General features: G+C 43.7%; 1 protein-coding gene across 1 annotated transcript in view; it reads right to left on the reverse strand.

Annotated features, from left to right (window-relative positions):
• Positions 1–23,683, reverse strand: part of LOC115175687 (retinoic acid receptor alpha-A-like) — a 107,940-nt gene that overhangs the window by 64,584 nt on the left and 19,673 nt on the right. Inside the window, exon 2 of the mRNA XM_029735125.1 lies at positions 19,822–19,970. Within this exon, the coding sequence (XP_029590985.1) occupies positions 19,822–19,970 (149 nt within the window). The remainder of the gene's footprint in view (positions 1–19,821; positions 19,971–23,683) is intronic.

Below are 23,683 nucleotides of genomic sequence, written 5' to 3' on the forward strand. Positions count from 1 at the left end.
CGCCAGAAGGTGGTGTTTGCCTGATCGCCAGAAGGTGTTTACCTGATCCCCAGCAGGTGTTTACCTGATCGCCAGAAGGTGTTTGCCTGATCGCCAGCAGTGTTTACCTGATCGCCAGCAGGTGTTTTCCTGATCGCCAGCAGGTGTTTTCCTAATCGCCAGCAGGTGTTTGCCTGATTGCCAGAAGGTGTTTGCTTGATTGCCAGCAGATGTTTACCTGATCGCCAGAAGGTGTTTACCTGATCACCAGCAGGTGATGATAAACCGAAAATGACTGACACCGAGAGAGGGAGGAGAGGAATGTGAGTATATACTGTATTTCTTACCTCTTAATATTGAGTTCATGGCCCCACTTTAGTATTGTTTTGATGCGCCCATGGAGTGGAGCGTGCCACTTTCAGTGAATAGGACAACATCAAGTAGCCTAGGCCAAGTGCTGGAAAGTTTTTGTAGGACATTAGCCTACTGTCACGGGTGTCGTAGGGTAGAGACCAAGACGCAGCGGAAAATGTACACTCATCTTCTTTTTATTATGGTGAAGAAGGGAAACACATACAACGTATACAAAACAAAACGAACTTGACAGTCTTGTCAGGCAAAACAGCTAAACAAGCACAATCTCCCACAAAAACCCATGAAAAACAAACTCCTAATTATAGGACCCTCAATCAGAGGCAACAATAACCAGCTGCCTCCAATTGAAGGTCCAACCCCAATTAACTAAACATAGAAATACAAAAAACTAGATAGAACATAGAAATATACTAACATAGAACAATGACTAACAAACCCCGGACTAATAAATCAAATACCCCTCTACCTAAACACATACACAAAACACACCCTAAACCACATAAAACAAACACCCCCTGCCACGTCCTGACCAAACTACAATAACAAATAACCCCTATACTGGTCAGGACGTGACACCTACATTTACTGATAGCCATGTAGGCTAATTGATTAATCTATTTAGAAACACTATAAGAGTTAGCAATCTAGCTGTGTTTTGAGTTCCCACCTGAATAATATTCATTATCTTCAGAAAGTATTCACAACCCTTGACGTTGTCCACATTTTGTTGTGTTACAAAGTGGGATTAAAAAAAATTGAATGAAAAATAAAACATTTATATATCACGATATGAAAAGTGTCAATTTATTGCAATATGGATTAAAGAACATTTTGCCCAGCTTCATATCGCCCAGCTCTAACACACACACAGACGCACACCAGCTGGGGGGCTCTGCTCTGCTGACTAAATAAATTATAAGTTTGATCTGGGGACATGATAGGAGTGGATATTGAGCCTTGTCTGGTCTACTGACTCTCTGTGTCTCTCTCTATGATTCTTTCTGTCTCTGAGCTAATGGGGAGATAAGACCCCCCCCCCCCCCCCACACACACACACACACACACGGACACAAGCATGGACACATACACACACACATGGACGCAAGCATGGACACATACACACACACCACTCAGGGGATATGGTGTGATCCACCTGGGAGACAGACATGACAGACACTCTTTCTTCTGATTACCTATACATCTTAACTGGATCATTATCCTCCATCTTGTTATCTTAATGGGAGGAGAGATAGGGTGATACACACAAACACAAACACACACATACACATAAACACTAACACCAACAGGGTGTCAAACACGCAGAGTCCAGGAACCTGGAGGCATCTTAAGGGCTGTCTCATTTACAGATTAAAAAATGAAAGTGCCGAACATAAATTATTTACCCAATCCACCCAACCCCTTTGCTTTACCTCTCTCTCTCAGCCTCGTTCTCTCTCTACCCACCTCCCCTCTTCCACACTCCTGCCCTCCCCTGTGACCAAGGTGCTTTGTGTTGCCTGAGTATTCACTACAACCAGAGGTAGAGAGGTAAAGAAGAAGAGAGGTAAAGAAGAAGAGAGGTAGAGAGGAAAAGAGGTAGAGAGGTAAAGAAGAAGAGAGGTAAAGAAGAAGAGAGGTAGAGAGGAAAAGAGGCATAGAGGTAATGAAGAAAAGAGGTAAAGAAGAAGAGAGGTAAAGAGGAATAGAGGTAGAGAGGTAAAGAAGAAGAGAGGTAAAGAGGAATAGAGGTAGAGGGGAATAGAAGTAGAGAGGTAAAGAAGAGAGGTAAAGAATAAGAGCGGTAGAGAGGAATAGAGGTAGAGAGGAATAGAGGTAGAAAGGAATAGAGGTAGAGAGGAAGCGAGGTAGAGAGGTAAAGAAGAAGAGAGGTAGAGAGGAATATAGGTAGAGGTAAAGAACAAGAGAGGTAGAGAGGAATAGAGGTAAAGAGGAAAAGCGATAGAGGGGTAAAGAAGAAGAGGTAGAGAGGAAGAGAAGTAGAGAGGAAGAGAGATAAAGAGGAATAGAGGCAGAGAGGTAAAGAAGAAGAGGTAGAGAGGAATAGAGGTGGAGAGGTAAAGAAGTAGAGAGGTAGAGAGGAATAGGTAGAGAGGAATAGAGGTAGAGAGGAATAGAGGTAAAGTGGAATAGAGGCAGAGAGGTAAAGAAAAAGAGAGGTAGTGAGGAATAGAGGTGGAGAGGTAAAGAAGAAGCGAGGTAGAGAGGAATAGACAGAGGAATAGAAACAGAGGTAAAGAAGAAGAGAGGTAGAGAGGAATAGAGGTAGAGAGGTAAAGAAGAAGCGAGGTAGAGAGGAAGAGAGGTAGAGAGGTAAAGAAGAAGAGAGGTAGAGAGGAATAGACATAGAGAGGAATAGAAACAGAGGTAAAGAAGAAGAGAGGTAGAGAGGAGTAGAGGTAGAGAGGTGAAGAAGAAGAGAGGTAGAGAGGAATAGAGAGAGAGCGATAAAGAAGAGAGATAGAGAGGTAAAGAAGAAGAGAGGTAGATCCTACATATTTACATTATTCACAACCTCACTTTTGTGTTTCTGTGTATATAATGACAGTCTTATCTTCCTTAACCAAAAGAGGTTAAGAAGAAGAGGTAGGGAGGAAGAGAGGTATAGAGGTAGAGAGGTACAGAGGAAGATAGGTAGAGGTAAAGAAGAAGTTAGGTAGAGAGGAATAGACATAGAGAGGAATAGAGACAGAGAGGTAAAGAAAAAGAGAGGTAGAGAGGAAGAGAGGTAGAGAGGAAGAGAGGAATAGAGGTAGAGAGGTAAAGAAGAACAGAGAGAGAGGTAAAGAAGAAGAGAGGTAGAGAGGTAAAGAGGAAAAGAGGTAGAGGGGTAAAGAAGAAGAGAGGTAAAGAATAAGAGAGGTAGAGGGGAATAGAGGTAGAGAGGAATATAGGTAGAGGTAAAGAAGAAGAGAGGTGGAGAGGAATAGAGGTAGAGAGGTAAAGAAGAAGCGAGGTAGAGAGGAATAGAGGTAGAGAGGTAAAGAAGAAGAGAGGTAGAGAGGAAGAGAGGTAGAGAGGTAAAGAAGAAGAGAGGTAGAGAGGAAGAGAGGTAGAGAGGTAGAGAAGAAGAGAGGTAGAGAGGAATAGGTAGAGAGGAATAGAGGTAGAGAGGAATAGAGGTAAAGAGGAAGAGAGGCAGAGAGGTAAAGAAGAAGCGGTAGAGAGGAATAGAGGTAAAGAGGAAGAGAGGCAGAGAGGTAAAGAAGAAGCGGTAGAGAGGAATAGAGGTGGAGAGGTAAAGAAGAAGAGAGGTAGAGAGGAAGAGAGGTAGAGAGGTAAAGAAGAAGAGAGGTAGAGAGGAATAGACATAGAGAGGAATAGAAACAAAGGTAAAGAAGAAGAGAGGTAGAGAGGAATAGAGGTAGAAAGGTAAAGAAGAGAGGTAGAGAGGTAAAGAAGAAGAGAGGTAGATCCTACATATTTACATTATTCACAACCTCACTTTTGTGTTTCTGTGTATATAATGACAGTCTTATCTTCCATCTTCCAACTCATCAAGCCCATTAACATGCATTCTGTGTCTAAAATGTAGTCAGACAGGAGTTGTCTGTGTGTGTGTGTGTGTGTAGAGAGATTAAAATCCTCTGCTATTTAAAAGGTCAGATTTAAAATGATCTCATCTGAGTATTCTAAATGAAGGCTTGTTGGTTGTGTGGTTTGTGATTGACCTGTGTCTCTGTTTTTGCAGTGGAGAGATGAGAACACAACACTACTGTCTGACTATGTCAGAGAGTTGGAGAACAGTTCAGAAAGACACACTGGTATTCTTCAATACTCATAATCAATCAAATCTATCTTTTCACACCAACATCTCAGCCCAGAGACCTTAAACAGGGTTCAAAAGTGTTGCAGTACAGAGACACAGGTCAATCACAAACCACACAACCAACAAGCCTTCATTTAGAATACTCAGATGAGATCATTTTAAATCTGACCTTTTAAATAGCAGAGGATTTTAATCTCTCTCTACACACACACACACACACACACACACACACACACGCGCGCACGGATGCACGCACGCACGCACACACACACACACACACACACACACACACACACACACACACACACACACACACACACACACACACACACACACACACAGACAGCAGTTGGCATTCTGACAGGCAGATAAGCGACTTGAAAGACACTTGAAAAAACAATGATTCACTAACAAAAGAGACAAAACAACTCAATCAGGTAAACGAGGGATTACGAAAGGAAAAAGAAAGAGAAAAAGGCATCCCTTCATCGTTTAACATAATCAAATCAATTTTCCGTCACACCTCTCTGTGTGCTGACCCACATTGACCTCCTGCATTTGATTTCTACCACTATTAGAAGTGAGTCGCTTTCATGTTGTAGAACGTTGACAAATCCCATTATGGACTGTGTGATAGCAGTGTGTGTGTGTGTCTGTACGTGTGTGTACGTGTGTTTACGTGTGTGTGTGTGCGTTAGTAGCTTCTGTCCTGCTCTGAGAGTAGTTTAGCCATTATTATGACAGGCAGGCAGAACAGAGAGCCACACAGCTCCAAGGGCTCTCTTTCCCTTTTTCCCCTTTCTCTCTCTCTCTCTCTCTCCCTCTCCCTTCTCTCTCTCCCTCTGCAGGGAACTGTCACCCTAACAGGTCTTTAGATCATTCCCCAACATTACCATGGACAGCTGGAGGTAAATAAAGACATTCAAAACACACAGAGGACAAGTTGGAGCCTGGGAGACCAGGGGAGACTGGAGCAGCATGCTATGTATGCATGGGTGTGAGTGTGTCATCCAGAGTGGATGTGGTCTACCTCTAACTCAACAGTTCACAATCTTCCGTTCCAGAGACCACCAAATCACCGTCAAAAGTTATTGAAGACAAATTTAGAGTAGATTTTATCACTGAATGTAAAAAAATAAAGGCCTATTATTAATATTATTATTAACAGTTTGCATTGTGAAATGTAATGTAAAATTGCTTATAATACCATTAATACTCCCAACTGTTATTCTTTTTGGAAGAAAAAAATCCTTACAAAGAATACAAATTTGCGGACCACTGCAGACCACAGGTTGAAAACCCCTGCTCAACCTCTCTCTGCTCGTCAAACTGGTCCAACCAATCCTATTATGCAGAATGCTACGGAACTAAGGAGAAGAAAAGACCGGAACAGAGGAATAGGGTTCATTCCAAAACTATTCCCATCCATGCCAAGGAACTGTCAGATATGACAATATGTTAAAATGTTCCATTCCTGGAGCTTTAGGACCATTGTGGCGGAACACTGAATCAGGATGTTGTGGCGGAACATTAGGGTGAACATTCTATACATGTTATTAAGTGGAGTTTAGTAATATAATAGAATCCTTCCGTCATAGAATTACCACACATTATACCATGGCATTCTTAAATACTAATTTCAGAGTAAATAGTATACAATTTCCAAGCTAATTAAGTGATAATGCCCGAGAAGCCGGTGTTTGGAGGACATATTGGCACGGGTGTTGTTAGCCCCGAGACAAAGTTGACCATGCCAATATAACCTCCAAACACCGGCTTCGAGGGCATTATCACTTTAATACAACGGGTTACCAACATACTGAAATAATTATTGACTTTTTTCATGAACTTTTTTTAATGAATTTATTCATACTATTTCATCCTTCCACAAGATATTGTCCCGATACAAACCTAGGTTTGCTATCCAAGCCGGCTGGTCGGTCATTCTATTGGTTCGGTTAACAGAGACGCAACTCAGTCATTCAGTCTTTTTGTTCTTTATCTATGGACATCTGTTATTCGTTGCTTGCTGGCTAGCCAACTACGGCTATCTTAAAGCAGCCAGAAAAACAGCAAAGTAGCTACGTCCTGACTCCCGACACGTTCATTACTATGGGACGGCTGGATATCGAATTTGAATATTCAAACAATGTTGCAAATGTCAGAGAGATAGACAGTGTGTGTGTCAGAGTGTGGGATAAGTGTGTGTGTCAGAGCTGTGCAAACAATTTGGGACTATGCAAACAATTTGGGATTTTCAACACATTAATGTTTCTTATAAAAAAGACTCTTAGCCAAGAGAGACTGGCATGCATAGTATTAATATCAGCCCTCTGATTACAATTAAGAGCAAAACATGCAGCTCTGTTTCTGGCCAGCTGCAGCTTAGCTGACAACATTATTGCCAATGTTGAATTAGATTTTCAGAATAGCAAGCTAGGATGATGGTTTGGTTAGCTAAGCTAGCAAGTATGTTTATTTGGTTACCAAGGCAACTACTGTAGCTAGCTAGCTAGCTAGTAAACTTGCTAGCTACTTCAGTGGATATTGCCACAATACTGGCAAATTAAAAAAATTATGGTGGCAAATATGTTGAACTGTAGCCATAGTATAAAAGGGATAATCAACTCAGGGCACTATGCTTTCTCTGGAAAACTCCACTAACACATCATGGAACACACCTTCCACATCATGCATTATTTTCCAGAGAACGCATAGCCCCTCATTGATTATCCCTTACGTATTATATGTATCTTTATGCCTCACCCAAACTCTGCTTTGTTCGCTACAATTACGGTTGCAAAGGGTTGGAAACTTTTCGGTAAATATCTGGAATTTTTAGAATTTTGCTTAAATTCATCAAAAAAGTTAGCTTATAACAGTGAACCTTTTAAAAACATGTATCTTACAAAGGAGTTGTTCAATCTAACTGCTTAACTATTTATCTGTACATGGAATTGTATTTGTGTTTTTTTTACTCATTTTTTCCTAATCTTTACAGGAAAATGCCACCGGCACAATCTGATGTGTGGAGACATTTCACTGCAGCTAATGTAGAAGGAAAAGCTGTGTACATTTGCAAATACTGTGCCAAATCATATGTGAAGAATGCAACAAAGATGCAGAATCATCTGGCCAAGTGCACAACGTTCCTTCAGCGCTCACAACAAGCAAACTCTGACAAAAGTCCCTCTACTTCTATTCGAGCTGAAAATGATGCATCAGACACCTTATCGATAGCAATAGCTCATGGTCCTCCTGGAATCAGATGTTTTTTTGACTCAATGGAAGAACGCAGTCAGAGAAATGCTGATGAATGTCTTGCTCGAGCTGTGTATACAACTGGTTCACCTCAGATGCTCACAGGCAAAGTGTATTGGAAGAGATTTCTGAATGTTCTTCACCCAGCATACACCCCTCCAACCAGACATGAATTATCTACTCATTTGTTGGTTGCAGAGTTCAACAGAGTTCAAGTGTAGGTCAAGTAAATCATAGAGAAAGCAGACTGTATTGCAATCATCTCTGATGGGTTGTTGAATGTTCGTGGGCAAGGAATAATTAACTACATAATCTCCACCCCTCAACCAGTATTCTACAAGAACACAGACACAAGGGACAACAGACACACCGGTCTCTACTAGAGGTCGACCGATTAATCGGAATGGCCGATTAATTAGGGCCGATTTCAGGTTTTCATAACAATCGGTAATCGGCATTTTTGGACACCGATTATGGCCGATTACATTGCACTCTACGAGGAGACTGCGTGGCAGGCTGACTGCCTGTTATGCGAGTGCAGCAACGAGCCAAGGAAGGTAAGGTGCTAGCTAGCATTAAACTTATCTTATAAAAAACAATCAATCTTAACATGATCACTAGTTAACTACAAATGGTTGATGATATTACTAGTTTATCTAGCTTGTCCTGCGATGCATATAATCGATGGGGTGCCTGTTAATTTCTCATTGAATCACAGCCTACTTCGCCAAACGGGTGATTAAACAAGCACATGCGCGAAAAAAGCACTGTCGTTGCACCAATGTGTACCTATCTATAAACATCAATGCCTTTCTTAAAATCAATAGACAAGTATATATTTTTAAACCTGCATATTTAGTTAATATTGCCTGCTGAATTTCTTTTAACTAGGGAAATTGTGTCACTTCTCTTGCGTTCAGTGTAAGCAGAGTCTGTCACGGCTGTCATAGGAATTAGACCAAGGCGCAGCGGGTTGCGTGCTCATCATATTTATTTATTAAAGTGGACACGAAAAAAAACTATAAACAATGAAACGACAGTCCAACAGTTTCGCAGGCTATACACGAAAGCAATGCAAAAACAACTACCCGGAACACATAAATACAACACCCCTCTACATACACACAACCCCCGAACCACATAAAACAAATACCCCCTGCCACATCCTGACCAAACTATAATAACAAATAACCCCTATTACTGGTCAGGACGTGACAGAGTCGGGGTATATGCAGCAGTTTGGGTAGCCTGGCTCAAACTCCTGCACACCATTTCTTCCTAACAAAGACCGTAATTAATTTGCCAGAATTGTACATAATTATGACATAACATTGAAGGTTGTGCAATGTAACAGCAATATTTAGACTTAGGGATGCCACCTGTTAGATAAAATACGGAACGGTTCCGTATTTCACTGAAAGAATAAACGTTTAGTTTTTTAAATTAATAGTTTCCGGATTTGACCATATTAATGACCTAAGACTCATATTTCTGTGTGTTATTATATTATAATTAAGTCTATGATTTAATAGAGCAGTCACACTGAGCGGTGGTAGGCAGCAGCAGGCTCGTAAGCATTCATTCAAACAGCACTTTCCTGCATTTGCCAGCAGCTCTTCGCTGTGCTTCAAGCATTGCACTGTTTATGCCTTCAAGTCTATCAACTCCCGAGATTAGGCTGGCAATACTAAAGTACCTATTAGAACATCCAATAGTCAAAGGTATATGAAATACAAATGGTATAGAGAAATAGTCCTATAATAACTACAACCTAAAACGTCTTACCTGGGAATATTGAAGACTCATGTTAAAAGGAACCACCAGCTTTCATATGTTCTCATGTTCTGAGCAAGGAACTTAAACGTTAGCTTTTACATGGCACATATTACACTTTTACTTTCTTCTCCAACACTTTGTTTTTGCATTATTTAAACCAAATTGAACATGTTTCATTATTTATTTGAGACTAAATTGATTTTATTGATGCATTATATTAAGTTAAAATAAGTGTTCATTCAGTATTGTTGTAATTGTCATTAATACAAATATATATATAAAAAAATCGTCCGATTAATCGGTATCAGCATTTTTTTGGTCCTCCAATAATCGGTATCGGCGTTGAAAAATCCTAATCGGTCAACCTCTAGTCTCTACATTGCAGATGAGCTGATGGCAGTCATCAATGACCTTGGACCACAGAAGGTATTTGCACTGGTGACAGACAATGCTGCGAACATGAAGGCTGCTTGGTCTAAAGTTGAGGATTCCTACCGTCACATCACACCCATTGGCTGTGCTGCTCATGCATTTAATCTGCTCCTCAAGGACATCATGGCACTGAAAACAATGGATACTCTACAAGAGAGCCAAGGAAATGGTTAGGTATGTGAAGGGTCATCAAGTTATAGCAGCAATCTACCTCACCAAGAAAAGTGAGAAGAATAAGAGCACCACATTGAAGCTGCCCAGCAACACCCGTTGGGGTGGTGTTGTCATCATGTTTGACAGTCTCCTGGAGAGGAAGGAGTCTCTCCAAGAAATGGCCATATCACCATCAACAGGATCCTCCTGGGTGGTGTATTTTGGGAGAGAGTGGTAAGCAGCTTGAAACTCCTGAAACCTATAGCAGTAGCCATTGCACGGATTGAGGGAGACAATGCCATCCTTTCTGATGTTCAGACTCTGCTTGCAGATGTAAGGGAAGAAATCCATACTGCCCTGCCCACTTCACTGTTGCGCCAAGCAGAGGAAACTGCAGTTCTGAAATACATCAAAAAGCGCGAAGACTTCTGCCTGAAGCCGATACACGCTGCAGTGTACATGTTGGACCCCAAGTATGCTGGTAAGAGCATCCAGTCTGGTGCAGAGATCATCAAGGCCTATGGTGTCATTGCTACTGTGTCTCGCCACCTTGGCCTGGATGAGGGCAAGGTTCTTGGCAGTCTGGCGAAGTACACTTCCAAGCAAGGGCTTTGGGATGGAGATGCAATATGGCAGTCATGCCAACATATCTAATCAGCCACCTGGTGGAAGGGACTTTGTGGATCTGAGGCTCTTTCCCCTGTTGCCTCCATCATCCTCCAAATCCCACCAACATCAGCCGCCTCAGAGCGCAACTGGTCCTTGTTTGGGAACACACACATACACAGGCTGACAAATACATGGGTTGAAAAATTGGTGGCCATCCGGGCAAATCTGAGGCTTTTTGAGCCTGACAACGAGCCATCCTCTACAAGGTTGGAAGGTGACAGTGAAGATGAGGCCTCAGAATCTGATGTTCAAGAGGTGGACATTGAGGAGGTCCAGGGAGAATACAGGGAAGCCTGAGAGGAAGACAACCAAGGCTTGAGTTTCTAGACTATCATTTTACAGATGTATGCTTGTAACGCCCTGGCCATAGAGAGGGGTTTTTGTTCTTTATTTTGGTTAGGCCAGGGTGTTACATTGGGTGGGCGTTCTATGTTCCTTTTTCTATGTTTTTGTATTTCTTTGTTTTGGGCCGTGTGTGTGGCTCCCAATCAGGCACAGCTGAAGCTCGTTGCTGCTGATTGGGAGTCACACATAAGGAGCATGTTTTTCCTTTGGGTTTGTGGGTAATTGTTTCTGTCAGTGTTTTGTTCCAGACAGGACTGTTTGCTGTCGGTTTACTCTTTTCTTGTTTTGTATAGTGTTCATGTTGTTGATATTAAATTCTAATAATGAACACTAACTCCGCTGCACCTTGGTCCACTTCTTCAGACGACAGCCGTTACAGAATTACCCACCACCAAGGGACCAAGCAGCGGAAGAGGGAGGTCCGGGCAATGGAGGAGACGCCGGCCAGCAGACGGGGTCACTGGCGTCGGTCGAGGAAGCCCGGAAGACACCCCCAAGAAAATTTTTGGGGGGGGCTAATGGGGTGGTCCGGAAGGGCAGAGGAGGAGCCCAGACCACTGCTCTCGTGGGGGATGACGGCAGAGGAGGAGACGGAGATGAGGTGGTTTATTGAGGACCTGCTGAAGGAAGATCTGGAGGAGGAGCCATGGGATGCGGAGTTGCGCGCTGTGTCGCCAGTGCGTCCGCACAGCCCGGTGCGTCCGGTGGACATGCCCAGCACATGCCGTGCTAGGAAGGGCATCCAGCCAGGACGAGTGGCAAAACCGGCTCCACGCTTCAGTTCACCAGTGCGTGTTCACAGTCCTGTCTGGCCCGTCCCTGCTCCCCGCACCAAGTCCACAGTGCATGTCCCCAGTCCTGTCCGGTCCGTCCCTGCTCCCCGCACCAAGCCCAAGGTGCGTGTCCACAGTCCTGTCCGGCCCGTCCCTGCTCCCCGCACCAAGCCCAAGGTGCGTGTCCCCAGCCCTGCCAGTCAGCAGTCGTCAGAGCTGCCCGCCAGTCAACAGTCGTCGGAGCTGCCCGCCAGTCAACAGTCGTCAGAGCTGCCCGCCAGTCAACAGTCGTCAGAGCTGCCCGCCAGTCAACAGTCGTCAGAGCTGCCCGCCAGTCAACCATCACCAGAGCTGCCCGCCAGTCAACAGTCGTCAGAGCTGCCCGCCAGTCAACAGTCGTCAGAGCTGCCCGCCAGTCAACAGTCGTCAGAGCTGCCCGCCAGTCAACAGTCGTCAGAGCTGCCCGCCAGTCAACCATCACCAGAGCTGCCCGCCAGTCAACAGTCGTCAGAGCTGCCCGCCAGTCAACAGTCGTCAGAGCTGCCCGCCAGTCAACAGTCGTCAGAGCTGCCCGCCAGTCAACAGTCGCCAGAGAGGTCAGACTGCGCTGAACTGCCAGAGTGGCCAGACTGCGCTGAACTGCCGGAGAGGCCAGACTGCGCTGAACTGCCGGAGTGGCCAGACTGCGCTGAACTGCCGGAGTGGCCAGACTGCGCTGAACTGCCGGAGTGGCCAGACTGCGCTGAACTGCCGGAGAGGCCAGACTGCGCTGAACTGCCGGAGTGGCCAGACTGCGCTGAACTGCCGGAGTGGCCAGACTGCGCTGAACTGCCGGAGTGGCCAGACTGCCCCGAACTGCCGGAGTGGCCAGACTGCCCCGAACTGCCGGAGTGGCCAGACTGCCCCGAACTGCCGGAGTGGCCAGACTGCCCCGAACTGCCGGAGTGGCCAGACTGCCCCGAACTACCGGAGTGGCCAGACTGCCCCGAACTGCCGGAGTGGCCAGACTGCCCCGAACTGCCGGAGTGGCCAGACTGCCCCGAACTGCCGGAGTGGCCAGACTGCCCCGAACTGCCGGAGTGGCCAGACTGCCCCGAACTGCCAGAGTGGCCAGACTGCCCTGAACTGCCAGAGTGGCCAGGGACGCCCGCCAGCCCGGTGAGTCCTGTGCCTACACCTAGGGACAGGCCTCTGTCATGTCTCCCCAGCCTGGTGAATCCTGGGTCAGTGCCGTCGGAGCAGCCAGGGTCGCCCGCCAGCCGGGCGCAACCATCGCCGCCCGCCAGCCGGGCGCAGCCAGGGTCGCCCGCCAGCCGGGCGCAACCATCGCCGGCCGCCAGCCGGGCGCAACAAGGGTCGCCCGCCAGCCGGGCGCAACCATCGCCGCCCGCCAGCCGGGCGCAGTCAGCGTCGCCCACCAGATCTTCGGCGCGGCCAGGTGCGCCACCTAAGAGGGCGACGTCAAGGGTGGAGCAGAGGCCACGTCCCGCACCTGAGCCGCCGCCGTAAGAAGGCCCACCCGGACCCTCCCCTTCAGAGTCAGGTTTTGCGGCCGGAGTCCGCACCTTTGGGGGGGGGGTACTGTAACGCCCTGGCCATAGAGAGGGGTTTTTGTTCTTTATTTTGGTTAGGCCAGGGTGTTACATTGGGTGGGCGTTCTATGTTCCTTTTTCTATGTTTTTGTATTTCTTTGTTTTGGGCCGTGTGTGTGGCTCCCAATCAGGCACAGCTGAAGCTCGTTGCTGCTGATTGGGAGTCACACATAAGGAGCATGTTTTTCCTTTGGGTTTGTGGGTAATTGTTTCTGTCAGTGTTTTGTTCCAGACAGGACTGTTTGCTGTCGGTTTACTCTTTTCTTGTTTTGTATAGTGTTCATGTTGTTGATATTAAATTCTAATAATGAACACTAACTCCGCTGCACCTTGGTCCACTTCTTCAGACGACAGCCGTTACAATGCTGAAAAGGTTTCTGGGAGTTGCGATGGATCATTGGGGATCATTCAATATTCCCTTTCTTTTGTTGTTCAGTGAAAACATCCCATGTGAAGAGTCAACTCATTTAATTAAAGTTCAATTCATAACTATATTTAATATTTTTTTCTATTGGAAGGATTTAATAATTTGCAATTATGTCTACTTAAGATAAGGTAAAACATTTCCAATGTAAAAAAAATCTACATTTAAATGGTATTAATATTCATTTGCATATATTTCCGTTAATTCCCATATATTCCCGTTAATTCCCACGGAAAGTTTGGAAACTTTCCTCTGAATATTCCCTAAAATGTGCAACTCTAGCTACAATAGAGGGTAGATTTAGGTAACTACTCTGTATTGTTCACCAGATGTTTTTCTGTAGACACACAGGCTCACTAATTGAGGCGCAGCACTCGTTAGGTTATATCATAAGGATAGAATGCTCTGTGAACTGTGTAGTTGAATCATCCTTACACTATACACTGAACAGACAAATATATCTATCCTTTTTCAGTGAAGCTTGAAGCTTTTCAGTCAGCCCAAGAAAGAAGATGTGGACCGGGTCCAACCTATAAAAGCTGTAGACTTTTAAAGCTGTAGAGATATGAGACTACTTGAAAAATCTATAGCCTTTGTCATGGGCATTGACAAAACCCAATATCCTAAAATTGAGACCTGAGATGATGCTTTTGTGATTCTCTAACATTTATTATATGATGTCCTTCTAGATTCAAAATATGTTTTGTTATCCATACTGTACACCATCAGCCTCCTGTGCTGTACACTGAACTAAAGTAGGGAAATAAAAGTAAAGCATTGTCTGTGTATCTAAGCCCTATAGTGTATTCTTCTGTTCTTATAGGTTATTCTTCTGTTCTTATTCTCTTCACTATAGGTTATTATTCTGTTCTTATTCTCTTCACTATAGGTTATTATTCTGTTCTTATTCTCTTCACTATAGGTTATTATTCTGTTCTTATTCTCTTCACTATAGGTTATTATTCTGTTCTTATTCTCTTCGCTATAGGTTATTCTTCTGTTCTTATTCTCTTCACTATAGGTTATTCTTCTGTTCTTATTCTCTTCACTATAGGTTATTCTTCTGTTCTTATTCTCTTCACTATAGGTTATTCTTCTGTTCTTATTCTCTTCACTATAGGTTATTATTCTGTTCTTATTCTCTTCACTATAGGTTATTATTCTGTTCTTATTCTCTTCACTATAGGTTATTATTCTGTTCTTATTCTCTTCACTATAGGTTATTATTCTGTTCTTATTCTCTTCACTATAGGTTATTATTCTGTTCTTATTCTCTTCATTATAGGTTATTATTCTGTTCTTATTCTCTTCATTATAGGTTATTATTCTGTTCTTATTCTCTTCACTATAGGTTATTATTCTGTTCTTATTCTCTTCACTATAGGTTATTATTCTGTTCTTATTCTCTTCATTATAGGTTATTATTCTGTTCTTATTCTCTTCATTATAGGTTATTCTTCTGTTCTTATTCTCTTCATTATAGGTTATTCTTCTGTTCTTATTCTCTTCACTATAGGTTATTCTTCTTTTCTCAGAGGCAGTGAAGCTATCCTTTCTATTGACAGAGAGCAGACAATATGATTTTTATTAATCTTATGGGTTTTGTAGGAGAAAGAGGCCCTAGGCCTAGTCTATTGCCCTTGGGAACTCTGGTACACTATGTTAATTATGTCTTAAAGTTTATGTGATCTACAGACATACTGTAAGTCAAATACATGGGTCAAACACCTTCAAATAATTAACGTTATTCTTTATATAGTTTTCCCCACTATCAAACTATCAGAATAGTTCCCAAAAGTGCAAACTCTAAGAAACTGTATGGTAAAAAGAATGTGTTTTGTTCCACTGTTTCAAGTATTCAAAGGTATTTGACCCAGATCTGGTGCATTGCTGTGAGCTGTGTTGAGTTGGTCCTCATTGCTCTCTGTGGGGACAGTTTCAGAACCCCAAGAGGGATGAAGTCACAAAGGTGTAGGACACAACTGTCTCACCTGAACAGTAGTGGAGGGGGCCTTTGGTTTGAGTTGTCTTGACTTTCACTGAATACCCATAAGAAGTAGCATAACCCCCCTAGCGCACCGCTACCACTGCATATGCATGTACTTATGGGAGCCCACATGTCTGCTCGCCATTTTACCAATTCAAATCAGCTCTCTTCAAGATATCAAACAAAGGCGAGCATTGCTGGTGTCATATGATGTAAATGAGTTGAGTGTGTTCTGGCATGATCACATCTGCCGTAGACTGTGTCTTCTCTTCTGGCGTGTCTCTCTCTCATCTGCTGTTGTCTCTCTCTCATCACGTCTCTCTCATCTCTCTCATTGCGTGTATACAGTATGTAGTCAGCGTAGTCGTCTAATGAACCACACACAGCGTGAGAAGTGGGTGTATCTAAGGGGAATTCAACAGGCATGTCTTTACTTTGTATGTATCCTTTATAAAAGCAGGGTAGACATTGAGATTGACAACTCTTTTTTTAAGTGAGCCCTGACCAAAAAAGCAGCAGTGTTGGTAGGTAAGGCTCTGTCTGCTGTAAGACTGGACAACTTTAAATCAAGTTAGACAGATCAAGAAGTCATAATAAATGGACATCTGGGCAGCTTGACTAATGTATTGGCGTGCAAGTGCTTGTGTGTGAGTGTGTCTGTGAGTGTGTCTGTCTGTCTGTGTGTGTGCGTGCGTGTTTGACTGTATGAGCGTGCATGCATGCATGTGTGTGTGTGTGTAACATATGACAATATTTCTATGTAGGAATCCGAAAAAAGCTTTTGTCTTTGTACTCCATCTCTATCTCAAGCTTTAACTGAGCTGAAACATCCAGTTATAAGATGAGTGACATGTACATATACACACATACACACAGCACAAGCTGTGTGTGTGTTTGCCGGTGTAATTCGATCATTCACAGGACAGTTGAGGGCCCTTTAATATGAGGGAGAGAGAGGGAGAGGAAGAGGGAGATATATAGAGAGAGGGGGAGAGATACAGAGGCAGAGAGAGAGAGAGAGGAAGAGATAGACAGACAGAGAGAGGGAGAGAGGAAGAGATAGACAGAGAGAGAGGGAGAGATAGACAGAGAGAGAGAGAGTGAGAGATAGACAGAGAGAGAGGGAGAGTGAGAGATAGACAGAGAGAGAGGGAGAGTGAGAGATAGACAGAGAGAGAGGGAGAGTGAGAGATAGACAGAGCGTGCAGTGATTTAGCAGCTAAAACCCTACAGCTGCGGAGAGAGAGAGCACGCTCAATTGACTCTGTCCAATGGAGGGGCTCGGCCCTCACACCCCATGACAACAATGCCCTCGCCATGGAGACAGGAATACAACAAGGAAAAAGCCTTAATCTCTGGCTTAATCCCCCCGAGTCAAGATGTCACAGAAATCAAAGCTATTATACCATGAATTCTGCTATTTTTACATCCTGCTACTGGCCAGTCAGCGGAGAGACAGAAGAGAGAGAGGAAGGGAGACCAGGAGAGAGATATGGGGGGCAGTGAGAGTGAGAGAGAGAAAGAGAGGATAGATGTATTTATGGAATTAAATCACCCCACCACGTTAGGCCATATCCCATATTATCAGAATCACCGTAGAGAGAGAGAATCAGCGTAGAGAGAGCTAGCTGGCTGTTTCATTCTGCTTACAATTTAAACCCCCATCTGTCCTTTTATTTCAGAGCTGATACCATCTGCAGTCCAGTCAGGGTGCAGGAGTAGAAGGAATGTGCTTGGCCCCACTAAATAGTTATGTTTGGTGTGTGTGTGTGTGTGTGTGTGTGTGTGTGTGTGTGTGTGTGTGTGTGTGTGTGTGTGTGTGTGTGTGTGTGTGTGTGCATGCGTGCGTTTTCTATTGATGTGTGTATATGTGTGTGTGTGTGTGTGTGTGCATGCGTGTGTGTGTTTTCTATTGATGTGTGTATATGTGTGTGTGTGTGATTGCATGCATTTGTTTGTGTTTTCTATTGACTTCCCCACATTTCTGTAGCTATGTTCTAACCTCAATGCATCTATACCCCCATGGTACTGTATATATTTGCTGTATGTCTGACTCTAGGTGGTATTATCAGGTCGTGGGGCTGGAGGTACAGGGTCACACCAGACCTAAGCTGGGCTTAGTCAGTAGAGCATGGCACTTGCAACACAATGGTTGGGTGTTCGATTCCCACGGGGGACCAGTATTAATGAAAATGTATGCACTCACTACTGTAAGTCTGCTAAATTACAAAAATGTTAAATGTAAATAGCATTAGATTCATGGCTGGATAGGAGGGCCAGAGAGACCTGTGTTTGACCCTGACCCTAATGAGAGAGTTGATCACCACCCTCCCTCTCCTCCCCCCAGGCCTAAATTCCAGACATTCCAGCCTTTTGATTACAGCAGGAGAGATAGAATGAAGATGACTATTCAGCCTCCAGAACCACACTGGACTGGAGTGTCAACCAAAGGGTTGTATGTTCTGTATGCACACAGCTACATCCTTTAACTATACATTCATGTACATATATACATACTACCTCAATTAGCCCGACCAACCAGTGCCCCCGCACATTGGCTAACCGGGCTATTTGCATTGTGTCCCGCCACCCACCACCTGTGTGTATGTTGATGGTTTTGGTGTGTACAGTGAGGGAAAAAACTATTTGATCCCCTGCTGATTTTGTACGTTTGCCCACTGACAAAGAAATTATCAGTCTATAATTTTAATGGTAGGTTTATTTGAACAGTGAGAGACAGAATAACAACAAAACGCATGTCAGAAATGTTATAAATTGATTTGCATTTTAATGAGGGAAATAAGTATTTGACCCCCTCTCAATCAGAAAGATTTCTGGCTCCCAGGTGTCTTTTATACAGGTAACGAGCTGAGCTGAGAACTCTTAAAGGGAGTGCTCCTAATCTCAGTTTGTTACCTGTATAAAAGACACCTGTCCACAGAAGCAATCAATCAATCAGATTCCAAACTCTCCACCATGGCCAAGATCAAAGAGCACTCCAAGGATGTCAGGGACAAGATTGTAGACCTACACAAGGCTGGAATGGGCTACAAGACCATCGCCAAGCAGCTTGGTGAGAAGGTGATAAAAGTTGGTGCGATTATTCGCAAATGGAAGAAACACAAAAGAACTGTCAATCTCCCTCGGCTTGGGGCTCCATGCATGATCTCACCTCGTGGAGTTGCAATGATCATGAGAACGGTGAGGAATCAGCCCAGAACTACACGGGAGAATCTTGTCAATGATCTCAAGGCAGCTGGGACCATAGTCACCAAGAAAACAATTGGTAACACACTACGCCGTGAAGGACTGAAATCCTGCAGCGCCCGCAAGGTCCCCCTGCTCAAGAATACATATACATGCCCGTCTGAAGTTTGCCAATGAACATCTGAATGATTCAGAGGACAACTGGGTGAAAGTGTTGTGGTCAGATGAGACCAAAATGGAGCTCTTTGGCATCAACTCAACTCGCTGTGTTTGGAGGAGGAGGAATGCTGCCTATGACCCCAAGAACCTCATCCCCACCGTCAAACATGGAGGTGGAAACATTATGCTTTGGGGGTGTTTTTCTTCTAAGGGGACAGGACAACAAAGAAGCACATTAAGGTCCTGGAGTGGCCTAGCCAGTCTCCAGACCTTAATCCCATAGAAAATCTGTGGAGGGAGCTGAAGGTTCGAGTTGCCAAACGTCAGCCTCGAAACCTTAATGACTTGGAGAAGATCTGCAAAGAGGAGTGGGACAAAATCCCTCCTGAGATGTGTGCAAACCTGGTGGCCAACTACAAGAAACGTCTGACCTCTGTGATTGCCAACAAGGGTTTTGCCACCAAGTACTAAGTCATGTTTTGCAGAGGGGTCAAATACTTATTTCCCTCACTAAAATTCTAATCATTTTATAACATCTTTGACATGCATTTTTCAGGATTTTTTTGTTGTTATTCTGTCTCTCACTGTTCAAATAAACCTACCATTAAAATTATAGACTGATCATTTCTTTGTCAGTGGGCAAACGTACAAAATCAGCAGGGGATCAAATACTTTTTTCCCTCACTGTATATTGATGGTTTTGGTGTGTATGTTGCTGGTTGGGGTGTACATGTTGATGGTTTTGGTGTGTATGTTGCTGGTTGGGGTGTATATGTTGCTGGTTTTGGTGTATATGTTGATGGTTTTGGTGTGTATATTGATAGTTTTGGTGTGTATGTTGCTGGTTGGGGTGTATACGTTGATGGTTTTGGTGTATATGTTGGTACGGAACATTGACTTACCTTGCAGCCCTCGCAGGCGCTGACACCATAGTGGTACCCCGAGGACTTGTCCTGGCACACGAAGCAGGGCTTGTAGACACGGGGCGGGGGCAGGGGGGACGGGGGGCTTGGGACCAGCTCCTCAGAACTGGTGCTCTGGGTCTCGATGGCTGCAGAGACACAACAGAAGAAGATGATTAGTTCTTTATTAGTCCCAGATGGAAAAATGTTTTGCGGAAAGAATAAGAGGGTACATGTTTTAGTATGGGACAGGATGGTAATGGTAGAGCATTCAAAACCCATTTCCTGAGTGAATGAACTAAAGGTACTGAATGAACTGAAATCCGGGCACACAGTAGCAAATCGTTGGCATGCAATTACTGTGTCCACATACTCATCCTACAGTGGTTCTGAGTGGCCACTTTATTTCTATTTTGATGTTACTGGAACGGAAACACAAAGATTGTGATATTGAATGAGTTCATATAGAACCTCCAGAACCCTGGAATGAGTTCTCAGAACAACCCTAGTGGTCTGACTGATACAGCAGTCATTCAGAGTGAACAAAAGCAAACTTTTGAGCCAGTGGGTTTCTTTCTAATGGGTTTTGAAAAGTCCGCCTGTGTCTTGACTGAGTTTAAACATAAAGGTTGAAAAAATAAACGTTATTAAAGTGGAAATTGTCCATGATTACTTCATGTTATAGCCTTTCAACTTTAATAAATTCTCTGGTTTTCCAGAAATCCTGGGTGGAATCCTCCAACTGGGATTTTGAGAAAACCAAGGAATTTATTGAAAGTTCACAGAATTTTGCAACCCTACTCAGGAATATATGTAGCTTGATCAAGGGCCTGACCGTCTATAGATCTATCTGCATGGAGAGTTGAGCAGATCAGAGCAGTGTTGATTAGTTTGTTGGGAGCATGTTGGTTGACTGATTAGATTATATTCTTCCATTCTTCATCAGCTTAAACTCAATTATACATCTATTAGATACATCTATTAGCGAGCAACCCCTCGATCTGTTTCTGGCCCTTGGCCCCACATGGAATTCAATTTACCCTTGTATTATGTTCAAAAAGGTGTTCTGGGCCAATTTGACACATACAGTAGATGGGTCAAAAATGGGTCACATTGACCCATTGTGTGTGTGTGTTTCTGTGTGCTTGTCCATGTTTGTTTACCTGTTATATTGCCAATCTCTTTGGGATATATAAAGGACAGTGTGAGTGTAGAACTGTCATGACGGTGAATAATAGTACTACTGCATGATTCATAGTGACCTCTGCTTCCCCTCTGGTGAATCAAACAGACTTGTTATTTGTCAATCAAATCCCAAAGCAAACAGAAACTAGTGCAACTGGCTAGTCAGTTGGAGTGAGTCACTTTGCTATCATCTGTATATAGTGTGTTGCTGATAGTAATCAATATCGTACTACGCAAACATCTCTGATTCATGTTTTTGTGCTTGTTTAGTGCTTGTTAACTGACTGTATGTTGGTCCAAATATTCATTCAATAAGTTGAGTCTAAATAAATGAAAACAAGCAGTTCACTTGCATTAATGTTTTCTCTCTGAAGTGCAAACACCCTCTTCCTGGAACCTGGTATAATTTATGAGGACAGAAAGATATTTGTTTTTATTGAAGTCAGGTCAGCTAGCTGTGTGTGTCTCTCTGTGTGTGTGTGTGTGTGTGTGTGCTAGCTCATTGTTGCAAATGTAGCCTACAAAATGGTTTTCAGTTTTTGGAGTCTCCAGTCTTGCTGCAGTCTGCAGCCGCAGTGTTGAAGCCACCTCTTCTATAATGAAATTGTATGAGGAATGGACCGACCGACCGACCGACCGACCACACACACACACACACACACACACACACACACACACAGGGAGATACGATCCACCACTTTAATATGTAATGTGAGTGAGAGAGACAAGCCGTGCAGGGCCAGAGACAGCGGGGGACATGTATCATGTGTTTAATCAGATGTAATATGTAAAGGTGTGTGTGTGTTCATGTGTGTGTGTGTGTGTGGCAACATCGAGGGACATGCATCACATGTAATATGTAAAACAAGCTGTTGCGTGTTCACATCAGCAAGCTGTAGCACAACTAGTGACCATAAGAGAAATGTATATACATCTTTGCAGCTGGTACAGTACTGAACACTACAGATGCTACAACATGTTGTGTAGAATATAACACATTGGTACTGACAGATTATATATCAGAGCGTTTCCAAAGCACACACAGTTTTCTACAACTAACCTTGTGGGGGCACACAATTCAGTCCCATTCAAAATCCAATTTACCCTAAACCTAACCCTAACCCATACCCTAACCCGTAAACCTAACCTTAACCCTAACCCTAGCTCCAACCCTAAAACTAACTCTAGTGCCTAACCCGAAACCTAATTCTAACCTTAACCCTAAACCCCCTAGAAATAACATTTGACCTTGTGGGGACCAACAAAATGTCCCCAGTTGGTCCAATTTTTGTTTGTTTACTATTCTTGTGGGGACTTCTGGTATAGTTTTGGCAAGTCAGTTAGAACATCTACTTTGTGCATGACACAAGCAATTTATCCAACAATTGTTTACAGACAGATTATTTATAATTCACTGTATCACAATTCCAGTGGGTCAGAAGTTACAATACACTAAGTTGACTGTGCCTTTAAACAGCTTGGAAAATTCCAGAAAATGATGTCATGGCTTTAGAAGCTTCTGATAGGCTAATTGACATAATTTGAGTCAATTGGAGGTGTACCTGTGGATGTATATCAAGGCCTACCTTCAAACTCTGCCTCTTTGCTTGACATCATGGAAAAACCTAAAGAAATCAGACCTCAGAAAAACAAATTGTAGACCTCCACAAGTCTGGTTCATCCTTGGGAGCAATTTCCAAACGCATGAAGGTACCACGTTCATCTGTACAAACAATAGTACGCAAGTATAAACACCATGGGATCACGCAGCCGTCATACCGCTCAGGAAAGAGACACGTTCTGCCTCCCAGAGATGAACGTACTTTGGTGTGAAAAGTGAAAATGAATCCCAAAACAACAGCAAAGGACCTTGTGAAGATGCTGGAGGAAACAGGTACAAAAGTATCTATATCCACAGTAAAACGAGTCCTATATCGACATAACCTGAAAGGCCGCTCAGCAAGAAAGAAGCCACTGCTCCAAAACCGCCATAAAAAAGCCAGACTACGGTTTGCAACTGCACATGGGGACAAAGATCGTACTTTTTGGAGAAATGTCCTCTGGTCTGATGAAACAAAAATATAACTGTTTGGCTATAATAACCATTGTTAGGTTTGGAGGAAAAAGGGGGAGGCTTGCAAGACGAAGAACTCCATCCCAACCGTGAAGCACGGGGGTGGCAGCATCATGTTGTGCAGGTGCTTTGCTGCAGGAGGGACTGGTGCACTTCACAAAATAAATGGCATCATGAAGCAGGAAAATTATGTGGCTATATTGAAGCAACATCTCAAGACATCAGTCAGGAAGTTAAAGCTTGGTCGCAAATGGGTCTTCCAAATGGACAATGACCCCAAGCATACTTCCAAAGTTGTGGCAAAATGGCTTAAGGACAACAAAGTCAAGGTATTGGAGTGGCCATCACAAAGCCCTGACCTCAAATTTGTGGGCAGAACTGAAAAAGCGTGTGCGAGCAAGAAGGCCTACAAACCTGACTCAGTTACACCAGCTCTGTCAGGAGGAATGTGCCAAAATTCACCCAATTTATTGTGGGAAGCTTGTGGAAGTCTACCCGAAACACTTGAGCCAAGTTAAACAATTTAAGGACAATGCTACCAAATACTTTTTGAGTGTATGTAAACTTCTGACCCACTGGGAATGTGATGAAAGAAATAAAAGC

This window comes from Salmo trutta, chromosome 36, assembly GCF_901001165.1.
Source record: "Salmo trutta chromosome 36, fSalTru1.1, whole genome shotgun sequence".
Classification (NCBI taxonomy): Eukaryota; Metazoa; Chordata; class Actinopteri; order Salmoniformes; family Salmonidae; genus Salmo; species Salmo trutta.